At 38.7% G+C, this 20692-nt stretch overlaps 1 protein-coding gene across 1 annotated transcript; it reads left to right on the top strand.

The window, feature by feature from the left end:
- Positions 1–50: 50 nt before the first annotated feature.
- On the top strand, positions 51–17359 carry LOC115413446 (aminopeptidase Ey-like). Its single transcript, XM_030126302.1, is given in 24 exon segments — positions 51–365; positions 6989–7719; positions 7803–7945; positions 8212–8348; positions 8496–8622; positions 9252–9335; positions 9338–9405; positions 9848–9961; positions 10174–10317; positions 10646–10711; positions 10958–11023; positions 11111–11286; positions 11526–11602; positions 11691–11824; positions 12752–12807; positions 12889–13036; positions 13154–13245; positions 14253–14363; positions 14524–14695; positions 16384–16422; positions 16424–16459; positions 16461–16524; positions 17026–17108; positions 17215–17359. Coding segments are annotated over 23 exon segments (2814 nt in total). The 5' UTR covers positions 51–365; positions 6989–7114; the 3' UTR covers positions 17287–17359.
- The last annotated feature ends 3333 nt before the right edge of the window (positions 17360–20692 follow it).

Genomic DNA, 20692 nt, shown 5'->3' with positions numbered 1-20692 from the left:
CAACAGGCTGTGGTCAAAAAGCATCACTTAAACCAAAATCATCAGAACACACTGTAACTCTGAGGATATTAGGCGCAGAGGTCTTTCTACTCAACTTCAATGAGCTTGCACCCTTGTTGATACAGGCACATTCTTTCGGCCCCCCTTTCCACTAATTTAGGGTAGGATTTTTTGGAAAACTGAGGGAGTTGTCCCCGCCCTACATCCCCAGGAAAACCTGTGGTAGCTCTCACCACCTCCCTCCTCCACCCTCACAGATGCAGACTGAGTGTTTCACATCAGCAAGATTCATTCCAGCTCAACTTGTGCTTCTCAGGCAGACTTATTACAGCGCTTGCAGTGGACACTCAGCTACAGTGCTATGGGTATGTACTGTTCCCCTACGTATGGCTTTAATTATTTCAATATGCTACATGCTGGCGCAACAATTCCTTTGTGGGGAAAGTTGGATTTGTGTCTAAGCTGCACCCTGTTTGGGCTTTATCTTTTTTAGTTCTATTTTTTTAACATGCAGGAATCATTCTAAGAGCTAGTATATGTCCATTGTGACACTGGACCGTCAAGATCATGAATCTGTAAGGTTGTATATAGAAGACTCAACATATAATAGGACTTGTGCAGTGCAATTGTGAGCTGTTTGTTGCCAGGAAATAATTTATGAATGCACTCCCGCCTCAGTTTGACTTCTTGGTTCTGTTTTGGGTTTATACTGTCAGTGTTCAGTGTGGGCTTTACAGGATGTAAACTCTGTTGCTCCTGCAGCTAGAAGAAGTTTATCTATGGATCTGAGACCACACCATATTGATTGTGTAGGTCACAAGTTCATATACACACACAGAATAATAATTCCAAAGTGTGTGTATGGTTGCTAAAACATATTTTACCTTACCATTCAAAAAAATAGGATTAACTTTATTGATCACTAACTGAATCTGGTAAAACTAGCAAAGAAGAAGAGTCATTTTTTACAGCAGAGGCAGATTTTCAGTGTAACTCATCCCCCAGATGTCATCAGTAACTCACACATCTGTGCTGAAGTCAGTACTTGATTCTTCTGTTATATAATTATGCCTCCTCTGTATACATGCACATGCCGAGGGTGTATTATACAGCACACTGAATCATGCAATTTGTTTACGTGTTTGATTACAAATGGGTCTTCGTGCAGGGTTTAGAATGAATATTCCATATGGAGGGAAACCAAGAGGACTATCTGTTAAAATAACATCACAAAATGGTCACGTGGCTCTTTTGTTGTCATTTTTTTTACTCCATGAAAATATGTGACTTCAGGCCCCCCAAGATAAACATTCCCACTCTAAAGATTATCTCTCGCTCTCTGCTAGCATAATGAGAGTGCTGGTGATTTGTTTGGCTTATCGTTGATTAATAATTTGGCCTAAAGGGACAATAGGAGCATTTATTGGTTCTTTAAAGGACAGCTGATTAATTTTTCTAAGTTTACTTTTATACAGATTTTGCAGATTACTTCACTTACAAGATAAATTACAAAGTGTGTACAGGTTTCATAGATCACTATTACAGTGGGTGGATCCAATCCAATCCAACTTTATTTATAAAGCACTTTAGAACAACCACAGTGGACCACATTGCTGTACAGAAGGCTAAAATGGATTAACGTCTTGCCTCTTTAATTCATCCTAAACCAGTTCAAATATTACATATCCCTCTAAACATAACTTTATTCACAGTTGTTAAAGAACTATAAACTGTGAATAATCATGTAAATCATTTATTTTTTCCTAAAAAATGATAAACCATCTGTTTGGGATGGGTGGGTATCTTCTTGCCCTTTGAAATTAGTCTTTATTTATCAAGATGGACCTACCAAAAGACAGTCCAGCCTATATAGAAAAGACTTGCAGAGCATCTTGATCAAAATATAGTCATAAACAGCTTAAGGTTTACAACAGACGTAATTCATCTTTACTCAAAAGCCTGTCAGAAGATGATTTAGTAGGTTTTATTACACAAAGACAGAATAGTTTATTAAAAAGTAAGTTATTATTGATGAGTGGCTGTTTTGACATTAATAAATCATTGATGTTTTAACCCTATGAAAAGGGCATGCACGGCTTATGAGAGACAAAAATTTTATAACACAGCTGCTGATGTTATTTTCTGTTGACTTTTTGTAAACAACACAAGATGTTGAAGTTGTAGCAAATAAACAAGTGGCGCTCATGAATCACTGTGTGCTGACATAGATATTTTACTCAGTACCTCTCAGGCTCCCACATGTATGATGATGATTAACTGGTGATGATACAGAGGAAACATCTGCACATGCTATCAACCACGGATATGTTACTGACAAAGTAACCGCACAGTCAGCATTTTGAACTTGTGGCACAGTGTTACAGTGCTGTGTGTCTTTTGTTCTGAATTTGTTATCTACCACCTTACATTATCTCAGCTGATCCATGTGCAAGCACTGACAATGATTAGTCGTTCTGATATAAAGCAGTAAAAAAGTGTTCACTCTTTATAACATCATACCTCAGTTCATCTTTGGTCCTGATTGAAGCTCAACAAATATTGGATGATTTTGTATGAAATGTACAGATTTCTGTGATGTGCACAAGACAAAGGTGATGGATTTGACATACATTTTGGCCAGTGTGAAGTTATTTTTTGTGCTCCAAACAACAATTGTTGAGACATTTACCTTACATGTTTTCCATCTTATAACTCACTGAAGTATTTATATTTCAGGATAATATTTAGATAACAAGTGGCCTCCTAGTATAGATTCTAAAGCATTAATCTCTGTTAGTAACTCCTTGCCAATGTGTGAATACTAAATACATTATACAAATGTCACCTTTCGGAACAGTACTATCTTTTTATGAACTTTCTATGACTGCTCCACTTGGAGTACATAAAACCAACTGGGTTATCGTACTACAAGTCTAATATATCAGTCGTAAATATTGCTTATCAGTATGGCAATGAATCACAGTTAGTTTTATAATATCACTGCCTTATTGATCTTTATTGATCCATGAGGGTTTCAAAGAAGGAACCCAGATGCAGACACAGATGCCGGCAAGATCACTTATTAAAGGCATTTATTAATGAAGCATAAACCAAAGCTTATTGGCAGGTAGGTATAAAATGGAAGAGCAATCATGGAATCCAGAAAAGTGGATTTCCAAAGTCCTAAATCAAGTCTTACCTTGGACACAAGCTTGGGAAACAAGGGAATTTAAGTAAACAAAGAAGCACCATAGATTAACTTGTCAGTCAATAGAAAGACAGGCTGATCTGTGATTGTAGAAATTATTACAACAGTTATTATACAAATTATTATATAACGTGCAGCATGAGAAAACAAGAAAAGCACTCGGAGAGCGCAGACCTCCACCAAGACAGATCTGCCTCCTGTGTGTGTTTGTTTGTTTGTTTGTTTGTTTGTTAGCAAGATAACTCATAAAGTTATGGACAAGCAAGCCCCCCCACCCCCGATCACCACCAAAATCTAATCATTTCTTTCTTGTGCCAGCATCAACATTTCCTGAAAATTTCATGAAAATCCGTCCATAACTTTTTGAGTTATCTTGCTAACAAACAAACAAACGCACGCACACAAACCAAAGCGATCACAATACCTCCTGGAGGAGGTAATGAAGAAGCAGTAACTTGGAGGAGCTTTTACTACTACTGTATTCTAGATCCATGGTGGCGCTCTCTCAGTACTCAAAGTGATGTGTAGTGCACAAAAGTAGTCATCTCTCCTGTTCTGTACTAGAAAAGAAAACAGCAATTTGTCTGATGATGAACGACAGAACAAATCACCCACTCAACACAATATGATACAGAAGCTGTTCATTCTGAAAATTAACATTAAATCTCCCGACTACTGACATTCTTCCTCTTAACTGATATGCAGTGATATTTACACTCTAGTTATATGATGCCAAATGTATTTTACAGCTCCCATGAAGATGATGAAGTCCAGTATTTTTTTGCTGTTATCTTGTTTGTGAGTACGCCCTGTGCCAGCCTGTCTGACATCAGCAGTACACCAGGAAGGAAGGAGGAAAGGGGATTTTAACTTAATCATTCTACATTAATATGAAGTGTATTAGCTTTCATTAAGGATAACCCCATGCCCCTTGGATGAAAAAACATACACCTTACATATTATTAAGGTAATTTTATTAACTCTCCAGTAGAGGCTTTCAGGATTGATTTCAAGATCTGATAGTGTTGGGCTCTGTTCCCAATAACCAGTCCTACCTGTTTGTTAACTGTAACTAAAGAGGCAGGAAAGCTGAAAGCTACTCCTCACAACCAGATATGTTTTTATACCTTGGTGTTGAAACCTGCTTGCTTCAAGACTTCTGCCTGAGTTACGACCTGCATCATTTGTTTTTGCGCTAAGTAATGCTTCTGGTACATACTCCTGCCTGATAGAGCAACATCTCCATGTCAAGTAGGATTGGGATCCCAGCCTTGAACACACACTCATCACGATAAGTAAAATACCATCGAAACACAAGGTACTTTTATGTCTAAATACATGTCGATCAACCTGGTATGTTAACTGAGTATACTAATCACATGTCATGGTTCTCTCATCATTTAATGCTGAACTAATCATGTATTGATCAGAATAGCTAAGTGGAAAATTTGAATGCAATACGTGTCACTGGGTGTGTATATGTGACAGAATGAACAGCCTTGGGAGTGAAGTGTTACACCCAAATGGTCGTTAAATGAAGGATTTCAGGTTCAGTGTATGTGTAATCATTACAAGTAAAACTGCTCAATCAAGCAATTCCATAAAAATGTATAAAAATAAACAGCTTACTGTAAGTCAGGTAATACTCATCAGCCGATGGTCACGTACACAGAAAAGAGGAAGGTCATGGTATAAAAGAATGAAGTTTTATGTGCGTTAGCTGAGAGTGAGTTGGCGTTGTATTGCAAAAGTGAGGCTTCCCTTAGAACTTGTCAAGGGTCAGGATCCAAAAAGAGTCAGCACAGTATGCTAGGTGTGTTTCCATGACATCAGCTGAACACTCAAAGACCTAAACAGCTACCAGCGACCAAAATCATGAACTTATATTTATATTTATAAATGTTAAATAATCTTTGAACCATTGATCATACGACTATTTAAACAATTATTATAAAATGCAGTTTCTTAGCCTTTCAGGAACATCAAACATGACCTATTTGGATTTTTAGAAGCTCCGTAGTGATCTCAGAAAGACCCTCGTATTCTGTAACATTTATTCACCAGTAGAACCCATTTAGTTTGACAAAATTATGTTTTAGAGGCTTGTTTTTAGTCATTTAAATATATATTTGCTGAAAAAGTCACTTTTTCCTCAGTTTTCTATATTGTGATTCAATAACATTTAAATTTACTTTTAGGAGTATCTACATAAGTAAACAAAATACAGGAAAATACCTAATTTTCACTGGAAAAAAACTAAACTCATAGGATCATATTATAATAAATCATGAGCAATGTAGAAAAAAGTTCATCTGGAAGATGAAAAATACAAAAATAGCTCTAGGTTTGTAAGGTTTAATTCTTCTTAGAATATGTAACTGGAGTCATATTGTTTGTCCTGAGAAGCTGAGCTGTTGCTGGAGAATTGGAATACAGTCCTGTATCAAGAGAATATTAACTGGGCTCGACACTTGCTTACCCCTAACCTGCTGAATCTTCTCATTTGATCAACTTACCTGTATACTGACTACAGCTCAACTGACTACACCAGACCTCTGCTCTGTGAATTTGCTTTACCACACCACATACCTAATCGCCACTCACATACCTGCCCACCCACCTATTGAATTCTGTTTTACTCTTCTGCATACATGCTTTGTATTATAAAGTTACCATTGCCAGTAATTGGTTTTGGGGTTGTTAGAAATGATTTTCTTAATCTTGACCATCTGTTTGTCTTAATTAGCTCGGTTCATCTCGCTTCTGAAAAATTATATTTCCTCTTTCAGCCGAGCAATGTCATCTTTGTTGCATCTACTGTAAGATGGTGTAACTGGAGTGACACAAAAAAGTAGAAAATATTCCAAAATGATGCACATGTGGCACATGCACCAGACTCTGTATCCTCATCTGTCAAGAAAAGCAGGTTGATGACTGTGTTGACCTCAGTATAAGGAAATCCCATATTACCCTTCACTGACATAAAATGCTCATCTACTTTACTGAATGGCTTTGCCGATGCTAAGTCATCCACATGCATCACTTCTAATAGTTTTAAATGCACAAACAGAAACACTTTTACACAAAAGAAAAACCTTCCATTTGGTTTTGTCCAGTGATGTCAGCCATGACATCAGCAGCACTAAAAGAGCAGGAAATGCTGGGTACTGGCCACTGAGGAGTGCAATCATAAACAAATGGGTTCCATAGAATCTTAACAAAAAGAACAGTGGTAAGTATGAACAAAAGAGTAAACAATGAAATGATCTTGAAATGTCCAACACAATAAAAGGAACTGAAACTAAACACTTGTGTTTTCTGCAAAGGCTGTGAACTGAAACACTATTCATAAAGGGGTGAGTGCTGAGTCTCTCACCCATATTATTGAGCTGCACTGTCCACCTGTTAGCCATTCTTTCTTTTTTTTATAATGTAGTCCTGCAGGAACAGGAATGATAACAACAGATAGTCTTACTTTACTGACTAACATTAGGCTGTTCATGCTGATGAACTCCTGCAAAGCATTATAGAGTCTGGCTGAACACAATATGAGTCCTGTGAAGACCATTGGGGGGGTTTGCTGATGTTACACAGTGGCTTTATTTGTAATTACTCTACACAAATCACTACAGTTTATAGCTGTACACGTAGGACATGTAAGAATTTCACAGTGATGTTGCTTTTGGAAAACATTCATCAGGTACCAACACCCGACATCAGATAATGTGAGGGGTGCTGAATAATTTACTAAAAGCTTTCAATCTGTTGTTTTCTCCTCAGATGTTATGAAGATGTCTTTTTTGCCATGTCAACAGCTCAACCATTAACTGAGGAGGGAAGAGACCTGCTGTGCTGGACAAATATAGACTGAGACGCCTCAGAGTTCTGTCCACCTCTGAATCAGCCATGGGGAAAGTCTACTATGTCAGTAAAAATGTGGGCCTTGGGGTTCTTATGTTGGGCACCTTAGCTTTGGCTATAATTATAGCTCTATCCATTGCTTATGACAAGGAAAGGGCGAAGAATCGAAGCAAACCTGGAGATGGAGTAACGGACAGTACCAGCATGCCCATACTCCCCACAACCCCTTCTGCCCCAAAGGAGACCTGGGACCACTACAGACTTCCGGACTCATTCATTCCTATATCATACGCTGTAACCTTGTGGCCTCGGCTGGTACCAAACGATGACGGCATGTACATCTTCACCGGACACTCAACTGTGGTCTTCAGATGTGTGAAGGAAACAAACCTTATCCTCATTCACTCCAACAAACTGAATCTCACCATTTTTAATGAGCAGCTTGCTAAGTTGAGTGCTTTGGGTGAACATACTGCCCCTGCTATAGCGAAGTCTTGGCTTGTTTCAAAGACTCAGTATCTGGTTCTGCAGCTACGTAAATCACTGACTGTGGGGAGGTCCTATATTCTTTACACTGAATTCCAGGGGGAGCTGGCAGATGACCTGGAAGGCTTTTACAGAAGTGAATATGTTGAGGATGGCGTAAAAAAGTAGGTATCCTAGTTGGACTTTGGCATGTTTTACTTGGTTGATGTTTTTTTCTTTATTAATGCTTAGCTGGTGAATTTTACAGAATTGTTGCCACATCACAGATGCAAGCAACATTTGCCAGAAAAACATTCCCTTGCTTTGATGAACCAGCTATGAAAGCAGTCTTCAATGTCACCATCATTCATGACCGAGGAACTATCGCTCTGTCCAACGGCAAAGAAATGGGTTTGTAGAAAACAAAATAGACTTCATTTGATTTAATAGCTTTGGATCACAGTGAAGGAATTATGATTTCCCTAAGGGAAGTTGATTATATGAAAACAAAATCCAAAGCCAAAAAAATAAGAACATTTAAAGTACAGTATAATGTTAATTTGTTAGGAACTGCAGACAAAGTTGTTGGTATGAAATATTTAACTGATTTCAACAGGGTCATGTCATTGGAAAATCATCAACTAGATGTTAATTATAAACATTCTTCCAACTTTTAGGCACTGCAGACTCCCTCATCGATGGCATAGCTATCAGAATAACTACATTTGAGCCCACAGAGAGAATGTCCACATATCTCCTGGCATTTATCGTGTGTGACTTTGTTAACATTCATTCAACTCAAAACAATTTGTCGGTAAGAATGTTTTGTTCCTCAATTGTCACATTACATTATTTGAAAAATGTTTATATGAACCCATAAAAGATCCTGAAATCTCAGCAGGAAAATCTGTGTTTATATTAGACATTGGTGACTTAAACTTCTATATATTCTTATTTGCAGATCCGAATCTGGGCTCGAAGAAAAGCTATAGATGACAGACAGGGTGAATATGCGCTGAACGTTACAGGACCAATACTTCACTTCTATGAGCAGTATTACAATGCAAGATATCCGCTCTCCAAGTCAGGTGGGTCAACTCACTACTGAAAAATTATGCACACTTGGGAATTTGAGACTGATCTCATGAAATTGCATTGTATGGCACGCCACTTCTTATGGCATTTGATATGCTATACAAATGCATTTTCGACCTTTCATGTGTTATTCAACGCTTTTTGATGACGTGTCAAGTTATGCCAAGATCTCCGGTTCACATAACCCTAACCCCTAACTGTAACCCTAACCCTCAGTGCATGGTATTTGACGCGGCATAAACATACATGCAGAAAGCTTATAATGCGTACAGATAACACGCCAATCAAAAGTGGCGTCTATATTGGCGCGAGTCATGATATCATGTTGGGGAATTTATAAAGCTAAAGTTATCACCACGCAGATGTCTCACTGCATAATCATCTTGTCCTTTTGGATTATTTTGATTAGAGCTATAATCCACTAAACATAACTTTTTCTTGAGTATTTCAACCTAATATTTGACGTGGTTTTCTCTTCCGACTATTCTAATTCGCTTCAAAACCCAATAAATGTGGAGGAAAAGTGCATTGATTGGTGAAACAAATGCATGCTGAATTAAATTTGCCTGCGGCCTTGCACACTGTAGAAAAAGTTAATTTTGAAGGTATTTGTCTCCTGCAGATCAGATAGCCCTGCCGGACTTCAATGCTGGAGCAATGGAGAACTGGGGTTTAGTCACATACAGGGAGACGGCTTTACTGTACGACCCCTCATATCCTCAACAGGAAACAAAGAGAGAGTTACTACTGTCATCGCACATGAACTTGCTCACATGGTACGCTTCAATGTTCTCTTCAAAGTTCTGACAAAACACAGCTCCAAGTTTTGGAACATAAAAAAGTAGATTAAGTTCAAGAAGCAGCTTATCTTTATGACAGTAATGATTATCTGCTATATTTTAGTTTCCATTTCAGCCAGACTTACTTCATACTGGTGAAGAACAAACAGTGTTGTAAAAATAAATCGAGCCAGACTGCAGATGATGGATGGTCACCTGGGGACATACTAACCCTTCCCCCTTTTCAGATGTTTGTTGCCTGACAACTTAAAGCATGTGAAATTCTGTGGTGGTTGAAACCTTTAAGTCCCTAACGATTCATTTCATGCGACTGAACTATAGTGGTAAGGCTGTCCAAAACTGAACTCACTGCCAGAAACTGTACTTAAGAAAACAATAGCAGTCTAAGCAGCGGAACTCTTTATGACTGTGTTTTTAGTGGTTTGGCAATCTGGTGACTCTGCGATGGTGGAATGACTTGTGGTTGAACGAAGGCTTTGCGTCATATGTGGAGTACCTTGGAGCTGACTATGCTGAGCCCACCTGGGATATGGTAAGAATAATGCTTTGTACTTTTAAACACAGTAATTATGCTCTTTTTTGGAAAGATACTAACGTTTTTAACTGTATGACAGACTGGGGATATAGGGTGTTTTTGACATCTAATGGGACAGTATTTGGTGTCATAAATAACTGACAGCTTCTCACAGATGCTTCTCTGTAAGAAAGCCGATTTTTAAACTCTCCTCTCTACTTGTTTTGCAGAAAGACCAGATCATTTTGTACGATGTGCACAAGGTGTTTGCGGTGGACGCCCTGGCCTCTTCACACCCACTGTCCTGTCTAGAAGATGAGGTTAACACCCCGGCTCAGATCAGCGAGATGTTCAACACCATCTCCTACAGCAAGGTCTGCATCTGTCAGAATTTCAGATAGACAAGCTACAATATTTAGTTATCCCTCCATCTCAAAATGATTATCATGTAGCATGTTTAGACACAGATACATGTTTTAAAAAGTAAGGTCCCCTTGTTCAAAGTTTGGTGTCAAAATTAGATTTTATTTTGTAGTATAACTGTTTCAGTTTTGATGAAATTTCTGAACTTACCATTTTGATCTTACCCAATCTCACACCATCAGGGAAACATCTTGTTTTAATATTTTCCTTCTCTAAGATCCTGTTACGAGAACTTCAAACCATCCACATTCTGGTGGTTTCTCTGTTTGTTGTTTTCAGGGAGCGGCAGTGCTCAGGATGCTGTCAGAGTTTCTCAGTGAGCCTGTGTTTGCCCGAGGACTCAGTGTGAGTATTAACTCTGCTATAAGACATCATCACATAATCACTGCTGCCACTGTGTGTGCACGTCAGTAAACTTTAAGGCTGACGCAGCATGTGGGCACAACAAAAATTCATCTAATGATTAGTTAGTAATAGTTACTCCTTCATAATGATTAAACTCTTGCTATTTGTCCAATGCATTGCTAATATTAAAGCACACACTACAGTTGAGTGTTTGACCTGCTGTACATAACTAACTGTTCTTCACAGTCTTACCTGAATACATTTGCCTTTGGAAACACAGTGTACACAGACTTATGGGACCATCTCCAACAGGTTAGTTCAGTAAGAAAACACTCAGACAAAGGTGTTGCTTGCCCAGTTTCAGCCAGTAGACCAGTAATGGCTCTGATTTTTCCTCAGGCAGTTGACAACACACCAGGTCTACATATTCCACACAGTGTCCATGATATTATGCACCGTTGGACTCTTCAGATGGGCTTCCCAGTGGTCACTATCAACACTCAATCAGGAAGTATCACCCAGAAACACTTCCTGTTGGATCCAGACTCTGTAGTGGAGAGACCCTCACAGTTCAAGTAGGAATCAGTTTTTCCTTTTCCTGTAAGTTCCATGTAGATGATAAATGAAGACGTCATACACTGCTGTTAATCTAAAACAGATTAAAAGTATGTAGCCAAAAAAAAAGCTTGTCTTCACGAAAAGATAATTGATGTAACATTTAAAATGGTGACTGGGTTTAAGTCATTCACTAAATTTGCTTTTACTATACTATTTTACATCCTTATAAATTGTCTTTCTCTTTTTTTCTGGTCAGTTACACATGGTTTGTCCCAATCAAATGGCTAAAGACAGGTGTGGAGCAGCAGCAGTACTGGCTTCTTCACAAGACAGGTTGGTTTTATACAAGCTCATAACGTTAGAAAACACAAGACTTGGAAGTGAATAATACAATATTTACATTTGTCTTGTCCTTTTGTAGATGTCAACAGTCAGATGACTACGTCAGGAAGTGACTGGGTGCTTGCAAACACCAACGTATCTGGATATTTCAGAGTAAACTATGATCTCGAGAACTGGGATCGTCTTCTTTCTCTGCTTAATACCAACCATAAGGTGAGATGTGATGTATGCCCAGCAAGGCTGTATGTTCAGTTTAACGTTGGAATTACATAAATTCAGACATTTACCTATAAACGCACCTCCTCCCCCATCACCATAATGTTATAAAAACCTAAAGGCTAGGCTAGGTTATGATAGTCAGTAATCTATACTGCTGTCTTGCATAAGTCAGAAAAGTCTTACCATTGTCATCCAATCTGAGAGGAAAAGGGCTTGGATAGGTGTGTCCTTCTCTGGCTCTGGTTTCAATATTTTGTTTTCAAAAATCCAAGTATGAATTTGAAGGTGGATCTTTGTTTTTTCTTTTTGTATACACTTTGTATTAAAGGGTATTTGTATGCAGTACTGATATTCTAAACTTTAAACAGCAGGGGGAAGTCTCATACCAGAACACACTTAAAATTACCAAAACCACCAACAAATCAATGCTATGTATCCACAAACTGTATCACTGGCTGAAGAAAGTGTAAGCCTCATTGTTTACATGCATTTGTATTATAGTATCATCACGTTTTCTTCTTCAAACAAAAACTCACAGTGTATTATTTTGATAGTCGTTCAAAATAACACTGTCTTATACTCTTCCCATGCAGAGTCAGCTGATAGTTTACATTAAGGTTGCACTGATCCGACATTAGTATCGGATATCGGCCCCAATATCAACATTTTAGCTGGATTGGGGATCTGTAAGAGCAACCGATCCATAAGAAAAATCCTTTCCCTTTCAATTTCTGCGACACAGGCTACGTCATGTTTGCCAAGAGTTGACTGGAGTTGTTTATTCCAAACAGTAAATTTTTTTTTAAAATTTGAATCCCTGAATTTCATCATTTAATGTGATTTCAGAAAATGATTATGAACACTGACTCTGCTCTGTTAATATAAACATGTATGTCTATGTGTTTATGTAATCTTTTTCAGGCTTTATCAGTCATCAACAGAGCACAGATTATAGATGATGCATTCAATTTAGCAAGGTAAAGGCAAAAAAGTGTAATATTTTCAAAACTTTTCTGGCTGCAAAGCATATCAAACTTTGTCCCTCCTTTGTTTTGAAGAGCCAAAATCATCAATACCACATTAGCCCTGAGAACCACAAAATACCTGTCCAATGAGAGAGACTACATCCCCTGGGAGTCAGCCCTGAGGAACCTCAACTACTACATCCTTATGTTTGACCGCACTGAGGTTTATGGGGCTTTACAGGTTAATATTGTTTAGAAATGAACAAAAAACAAATGCATGTACAGTAAGCAAAGAGTAAAATAGTGTCACATGAAATCTATTGTTGACTTGCGCATATTTTTTTTTAAACAATGCTAGGCTTACATGAAGAAACAAATACAGCCGCTGTTTGAGCACTTCAGAAGCATTACTTCTAACTGGACTAAAGTACCTGAAGGACACACAGACCAGTAAGAGCTTTCACACCAGACAATCTGTTTTTAAATAAAAGGGCAACATATGATCACCTAATGAAATTAAATGCATTAGTTTGGATCATGACCTTTTTAAATACACTGAACCAGAATATTAATGCAACACTTTTGAAAAAACAAAAGCGTTTATGTTTTGGTTTGTTTTTGTTCAGAGTGGGCTTTTAAAGTGGCCAGCCTAAAGCGCACCTGTGCAATAATCATGCTGTCTAATCAGCATCTTGATATGCCACACCTGTGAGGTGGATGGATTATCTCGGCAAAGGAGAATTGCTCACTAATATTTAGACAAATTTGTGAAGAATATTTGAGACAAATGCTGCGTTTCCACTACGTGTAACCAGCTCGACTCGGCGCGGCTTGGCTCGACTCGGTATTCCTGGAGACCGTTTCCAATACAGGATACTACTGACCTTACAGTACCTGGACGTCATAGCGATGCGGCACGTTATTTCCGTGTTGTCTGCTCAGAGAGTTGCTGAAAACTCGCTCGTTGCGTGTTGTCTCGTCTGAATTTTTACGTCGGCCACCAAAGACTGAATCTCCTCGACCGACCATGGTGTAGTTTTGGGCTGTTATCATGTGGATTAATGTACCACTATATTTACTGTCAACTTCGACATCTGTTTTTTGTAAAACGGCGGGTCACAGAGACGACTGTCTGACCAATCAGTAGTCTGCAGTGTTTATACATCAGTTTAGTATCGTTTGGAACCTTGGCGGAGGTGATACCAAAAAACTAGTACCGGGTACCAGATTCCAGGTCCTTTTTCGTAATGGAAACGCAAAAAGGCCGAGCAGAGTCAAGTCGAGCCGGTACCATGCAGTGGAAACACGGCCTTTTGTATACGTAGAAAAAGTCTTAGATCTCTGACTTCAGCTCATGAAAAATTGGAGCAAAAAAAAAGTGTTGTGTTTATATTTTTGTTCAGTGTACATGCACACACTGCAATGCTTTACAATGGTTTCCCTTACCTGCCTACTAGATATAATCAGATCAATGCTATTGGAGTAGCTTGCAGTATGGATGTAGAGGGCTGCAGAGAACTGACCAAAAGCTGGTTCAGACAGTGGATGCAAAACCCAATGCACAACCCGTGAGTATTTAAAGTGATTCTTTTTTTTTTTTTCTTTTTTCTAATTTTTCAGAACCCCTAATATCATACCTTCCAAAAGATAAGATACAAAATTGCTCACTTCTTAAATTTCAGAAATTCAAGTTCAGTTTCTAAATATCTGCTTTGATTTTTCTTCTAGGATTCATCCCAACCTGAAAAGCACAGTTTATTGCAATGCCATAGCTTTTGGTGGCACAGAGGAGTGGGACTTTGCCTGGAAAATGTTCAAGAATGCTACTCTGGCATCTGAGGCCTCCAGGCTCAGGGGGTCTTTGGCCTGTACTAAAACACCTTGGCTTTTGAACAGGTATGTTTGGCATCCAGATTTACAAGATTATAAATAGTGTAAATGAGTCACATATTACACAAAATCCATTTGTACTTGAATTGTGTCTTTCAGCCTTTATGGTACTCAAAGCATCTCATTCACTCATTCACTTATTTGCACATACAAACACTCAAACATTCACACACCAGTGAAACAATCACTCGGAGCAACTTGGGGGTTTAAAGCTGCAGTATGTAGGAATTATGTTCTAAGTAATTGTAAAATTGCCTTGACTGTCACCAGACATTAAGGAATCATGTTCATTTCAAATACTGATCTCACTGACAGTAGTAGTCCAGCCAGAATATGTGCTGTTGAAAAGCTCAGTGTCAGCCCCGAAATGATGTTTATGTTGACATTGTGTGTTTTGGTCTGAGGCTCCGCCCATCACCTGTCTGCTAATCACAGAGTCAGAAGCCTTTCAGCATCCAGGTTGCCAGGTCCCAGTGGGCTGCTGCTGGAACATTTCTGATCACAAATGTCTGACGTTATTAAACCTAAAAGGACTCTGATTATTCCCAAATACATCGTGACAAAGTGAGAAATAAAACAAGGAGATGTATAGGAGATTTAGAAACATGGAGACGGATGAAAGAGGAGACTGATTTGAAGACCGACGCCGGCCCTGCCTTATTCTGACCACCGGTAAGAGCCACTGAGAGCCGGGGTTGCGGCCTCTTCACCTGGTCCCTTCTTCCGGGGCCGGGCAGCAGTCTCTTCTCCTGGCCCCGGTGAAGAGACTGCTGGTCCGGGACTGGTGAACAGACCAGGTACCGCTGTAGGACTTGTCTCTTGCCATGGTAGCTCCTTGTAGTTCAGTGTTTTCTGTGGAAGTGACCTGTTCATTTAGCGATGTGTAATCCGGAGGGGGGGGGGGGGGGGGGTGTTCAGTCCGCGGTTCGATCGGGATGGGGGGGTGGGGGGCGGGGATCGGTAGCTCGGTGTCCGTGGTTCGGTTGGGGGTTCGGTTGGTACTTTGGCGTCTGTGGTTCAGTGTGTGTGTAGGGGGGATCGGTAGTCCGGAAGGGGGTGGGGGTGGGGGGGTCGGTAGCTCGGCATCTGTGGTTCGGTGGGGGGGGGGTAGTCCGGTGTCCGTGGTTCGGTGGTGGTGGGGGGTTAGAGCGATCGTGCGGCTTGTAGTAAAAGGGAAACCTAATGCTCATTTCCCTTTTCTCTATCTCCTGAATCTTTGCAAACTTTCATTTGAGTGTGCAGGACGTTTGTCCTGGCCTGTTATATATTAACCTTATGTAGAATAAGTCTGGTGATGATTTTTTTGTATGAAATTTATGGTGTGGTGGCAAGGATTAGAGGAAACGCTAGTAGTAGATGCTCATGCGGGATCTGGCAACCCCTAGCCTGGGGGGAGGAGGAGAGGATACCACGTTCTACAGTATTTTGAATGTGATTGCAGTACCAGTTTTGGCCACAATCCTACATACTGCAGCTTTAAGTGTCACAAAGGCACTTGTGATGTGAATAGGGGCCAGGGATCAATACACCAATCTCTTTTCCAACTGACCTACAACCAAAATGGTTACTTTGTTTCCTCTTTTTTTTTTCTTCATCCTGCACAGTTTTAGTTTGAGATTAAATTCTTGAACACACAAGTTCCTCCCCCAAAACAATATATTATCTGTCCAACGTGACATTTTGATTTTGTTATGTCAGGTACTGGAGTACACCCTAGACACCTCTAAGATCCGTAAGGCAGGACGCCACATCTACCATCCAGTCCATAGCCCCTGAATGTTGTTGGGATGCCCCTGGCCTGGAACTTTGTAAGAGAAAGATGGAGCACATTTTTGAGCAGTAAGCAACAAATACATATTAAAAAAGAAAAAAACAAAAAAAAAAAAAAAAAAAAAACGCCCCACTGGATTATCTCCATGAATTTGAAAGAAAGTATGTGTTTAACACTGAATCCACAGTATCTCTAAACTCAATGTAAAGAGGATTCCTATGCAAAAATGTTAAGTTTACATCCCCTGCAATATTTTCTCATATTTACCCAGACTGTGGTGTGCAACCGAAGTATGATGTATTTGTCAGCTCAGTCACTTTCTTTGAAACAGCCTTTGAATCAAACAGTAACAACAATTAGTGTGGAACTGTTTCTTGGGGATTTTTTGTGGGTTGGAGTTACACACACCAGACCTCATCGGTGTTACTCACAGTTTTCTTGATGACAGTGTCTATTTCCTGTGGTTATTTTCCAGCAGAAAAATGTGGGGGCATGAGCAGGATGAACATAAATTCCTTCAGTTGATCCCCAGTGTTGTCCCACTGATACCATCTTTTCTTGTGTATTAGGTATGGAAGGGGATCATTTTTCCTTCTCTAGCCTCATTAAATGGAATCACGAGGAGATCTCAACAGAGTTTGAGTTGCAGGAGGTAGATTCCAGACCATCACAACCAAAGCAAAATAATACAACGGCTCTCCTGATGTTTTTAGAGGGAAAACAATCAAAGTGCTTATTTTTTTGTCCTCATTCTGCAGCTTAAAGATTCAAAGAAGAAACCAACATGTTGGTTTTGGCTCAGCAACCATGGCCATGGGAACAGGCTATAGAGAAGACTTGCGGCCAATATTAAATGGTGTGACTGAGAACAAAGTCCAAGTACTGAAGTGGTTTACTGAGGAGTCTACATGAGGACACTTGGATAGTAAAGTGTAGGTGTTTTTCGTACTGTCAGGGACACATAATAAATGGGGAAGAAAATAAATCTGAGGAAACAAACCCTGAGTGCAGAAAACCTGTCTTACAATAGACACTTTTAAACCAGATTTTCCCTGCTGTGCAGTCATTTCCCAAAGGATTTAATGTCTTGTTTCTCTTGCCTTTAATACCAGTGAGGTGACTTACTGTGCAGAAACCTTTTCTTGTTTTTCAGAATAATTTTTTATCCACACACCAGTTAACCATTTGTGTGCTTTAATGTAAAAGGGCAGTGTCAGCTTGAAGGGAGGCAAAAGTCACAGTGTACACATACTTAGTCTTCAAAACCTGCTAAACAAAATAAAACTGAGATTTCGGCACAACTCAATGCATAATAATTGCTGCAGACTTTATTTAAATAGATACCAATGGCATTTAAGGGAAGAAGATACTTATGTACAGCTTTTTTGAAGCCATTTTACTTTGATGTAATTTCATTTTTCTTTTTTAAATTTCTTTAATCAACTGCCTATTGATGTAGGCTGTTATGAAGGAGTAATGAAGGAGAATTATTTCAGTTTTATAAATAGGCAAATCCAGAAAACAAAGGAATCACTGTAATTTTACCAGTAGTGCAGAATAAAACCTTTTTTCACTCATGCTTCATGATTATAAAACCATTGTAAATACTGCTGTCAAATAGTGGGACTCAGTTGTACTTGAAACTGCTTAATAAATAAATCCTTGCCTTATAACTGATGTTTTCTTTTCTTTACAAACTCGTTCATGGTTCAACCATGAGTTGTTTGAGATACAAGGAAAGCAGTGGTGACAGATCAGATCATTTATGTATTGAGATAAACATCAAACATACGTCTCATATCAGTGAGGGGAAAAACAGCCTCTATGACCCAGTGTCAACAGACTGCAGAAAAAGCAGCTATTTGGATAATTAATGTTAGAAGCAGGTAACCCAAAGAGACTGACAATAACAAGAAGCAATATGGATAAGGGCTGTATGCTCTATAATCTTCCTTGATTTACACTGGACAAATACTAAACACTAAAACATGCAGCCAGCAAAATGGTTCAGCAGGGATCTCCCCCAAAAAGTAGGTTAAACAACTACTGAACCAAACCCTTATCTCAGAGTTGGTGAATCTGAGATGTGAAAAACATACGGTTGATTTCAGAGCACTTAATCTGAAATTGTTCAATTAATTTTGAGTCTGTTCACTCTGAATTCGGCATTTACCAGGTGAATAAAAAGGCCTTTGTCAGTACAGCTGAGAAATGACAAGCCGTGGCAATGGGAAATCACAAGGCAGTCTTAAGAATACTTCAGTGGAGGCTTAAACAGCCATGCCAAAATACACTGCTCTACCAAAAAAACAGTCACAAGTGGTACCAGGCGCAACAAACCCCGCCCCTTGCACATATTGTAGCTTATTTTGGCATCGATCCAGCTGATGTCATAATGTCTATGCATGTGCTGATGTCAGCATATCAATTGCGTCTATATATGTGCCAAGTTTGAAGTAAATTGAAGCAAAATTGATGTTTTTATAGATGTTTGAAATTTCGCCTATTATAAGTAAATAAGTAAAAAAAAAAAGATTCATAAAAAATTTGAGCTTTGACCTACTTTTCCAAAAATGTAATTACATCAATTCTGGGTCATTGGCAATCTATAAACCCAATTTGGTATGAATTAAACCAATAGTTTTGCTGCTATAGACATGTGAAATTTTGCCCATAATAAGTAAATGGGGGAAAAAAAATGTAAAAATTCATAAAAAATTTAAACTTTGATCTATTCTTTCCAAAATGTAATGACATCTATTCTGGGTCACTGGCAATCTATAAACCCAATATGGTATGAATTCAACCAATAGTTTTGCTGCTAAAGTGTTAACAAACAAAGAAACAAACCAAACCAAAAATGATACCCCTTGCCTCCCCTTTGGGGAGGGGGGGGGGGTAATAATTGTTACAACAGTTATTTCTATGCAGGTTTAATTTTTTTGCCAAGGTCTTGTATTGATGATGGTAGAGTCAGACCTTTGGATAAACTCTTCTCCAGCAAATCCCAAAGATTCAGGGGTTAAGGTCTGGACTTTTTGAAGTGGATTTTCAGACACTACGTCATTAGTTCTTGAGCCAATGGAACGAAAAAGTGCAAGATACTAGACATTTTCCCAGTCAAGATACCTAATAGGCTTCATAAAGATTCATGTATCCATTGGTGAGATAGAGCACTTTTTGCCATCAGTGTGCAATGTTATGACAACAACAAACACCACATGCTTAGTGATTACTGTATACTTCACATAACTGGACTTCAATGAAAAGACCTTCAATGAAATGAAAGAATGAAAAGAAGATGCAGCAGTAGGCAAGTAAGTTGTGGTTGAAGCTTCAGTCTCTGCTCCTCAGAGAAAGCAACATTAAAAAAATTGTGCCTCTGAAATAACATTTATTTTACCTCTTGATAAAGCCTCAATTTATTCAGTATAGAATGCTACCTTCGAACCAATGCACTTAGAACACACATGCATCCTCCACCAGAATGGAAGAAATGCTTAAAGAGATTAATTCAACAGGTGACTGTAAATCATATACAATCCTGAAATCATGCAAATTTAATGCTGCATTTCACAGGACTTAATATTAAAACTGTACATAAAATAATGTCCCTGAGTGTGTGTACCCAAGAAAATGTGCCATGAATGCAGATTACCCTTATCCAAGTAGCCTTTTTAACCTGTGCTGAATTAACATTTCCCATAGCTCCCTCAACATTAAATCAAGTTGCTCTAATCAACACTGAGCTGCACTATGAAAAAATGTGGCTAAGATAACATTAATGAATAAATGAAGAGTAATTCATTTTGATCAGGGCTCTGGTTGGTTGTGGACTTTTGTCACTGCGGATTTTGTTCAAGTTTAAAACAGTATGTCCGTGTATTGCACTGCAAAAATCAAAATCTTACCAAGTGTATTTTTCTCATTTCTAGTCAAAATATCTCATCACACTTAAAATAAGACATAATCACCTAAAGAGTAACTTGTTAGTGAGATATAAGAACTTGAATTAAGCTCCAATTAAGCAAAAAAATCTGCCAATGGAACAAGTGAAAATTAGCTTGGTAAGATTTCTTGAAATAAGATTTTCAAGATCTGTTATCTAAAGGTAAGTTCTTGTATCTCACTGAAAAGTTACTCTTTAGGTGATTATATCTTACCTTAAGTGTGATGAGATATTTTGATTAGAAATGAGAAAAATACACTTGCTAAGACTTTGATTTTTGCAGTGTG

Source organism: Sphaeramia orbicularis, chromosome 3 (genome assembly GCF_902148855.1).
Source record: "Sphaeramia orbicularis chromosome 3, fSphaOr1.1, whole genome shotgun sequence".
Lineage (NCBI taxonomy): Eukaryota > Metazoa > Chordata > Actinopteri > Kurtiformes > Apogonidae > Sphaeramia > Sphaeramia orbicularis.
Note: the sequence above shows the minus strand (reverse complement) of the source record. Positions and strands in the feature narration are given on the sequence as shown.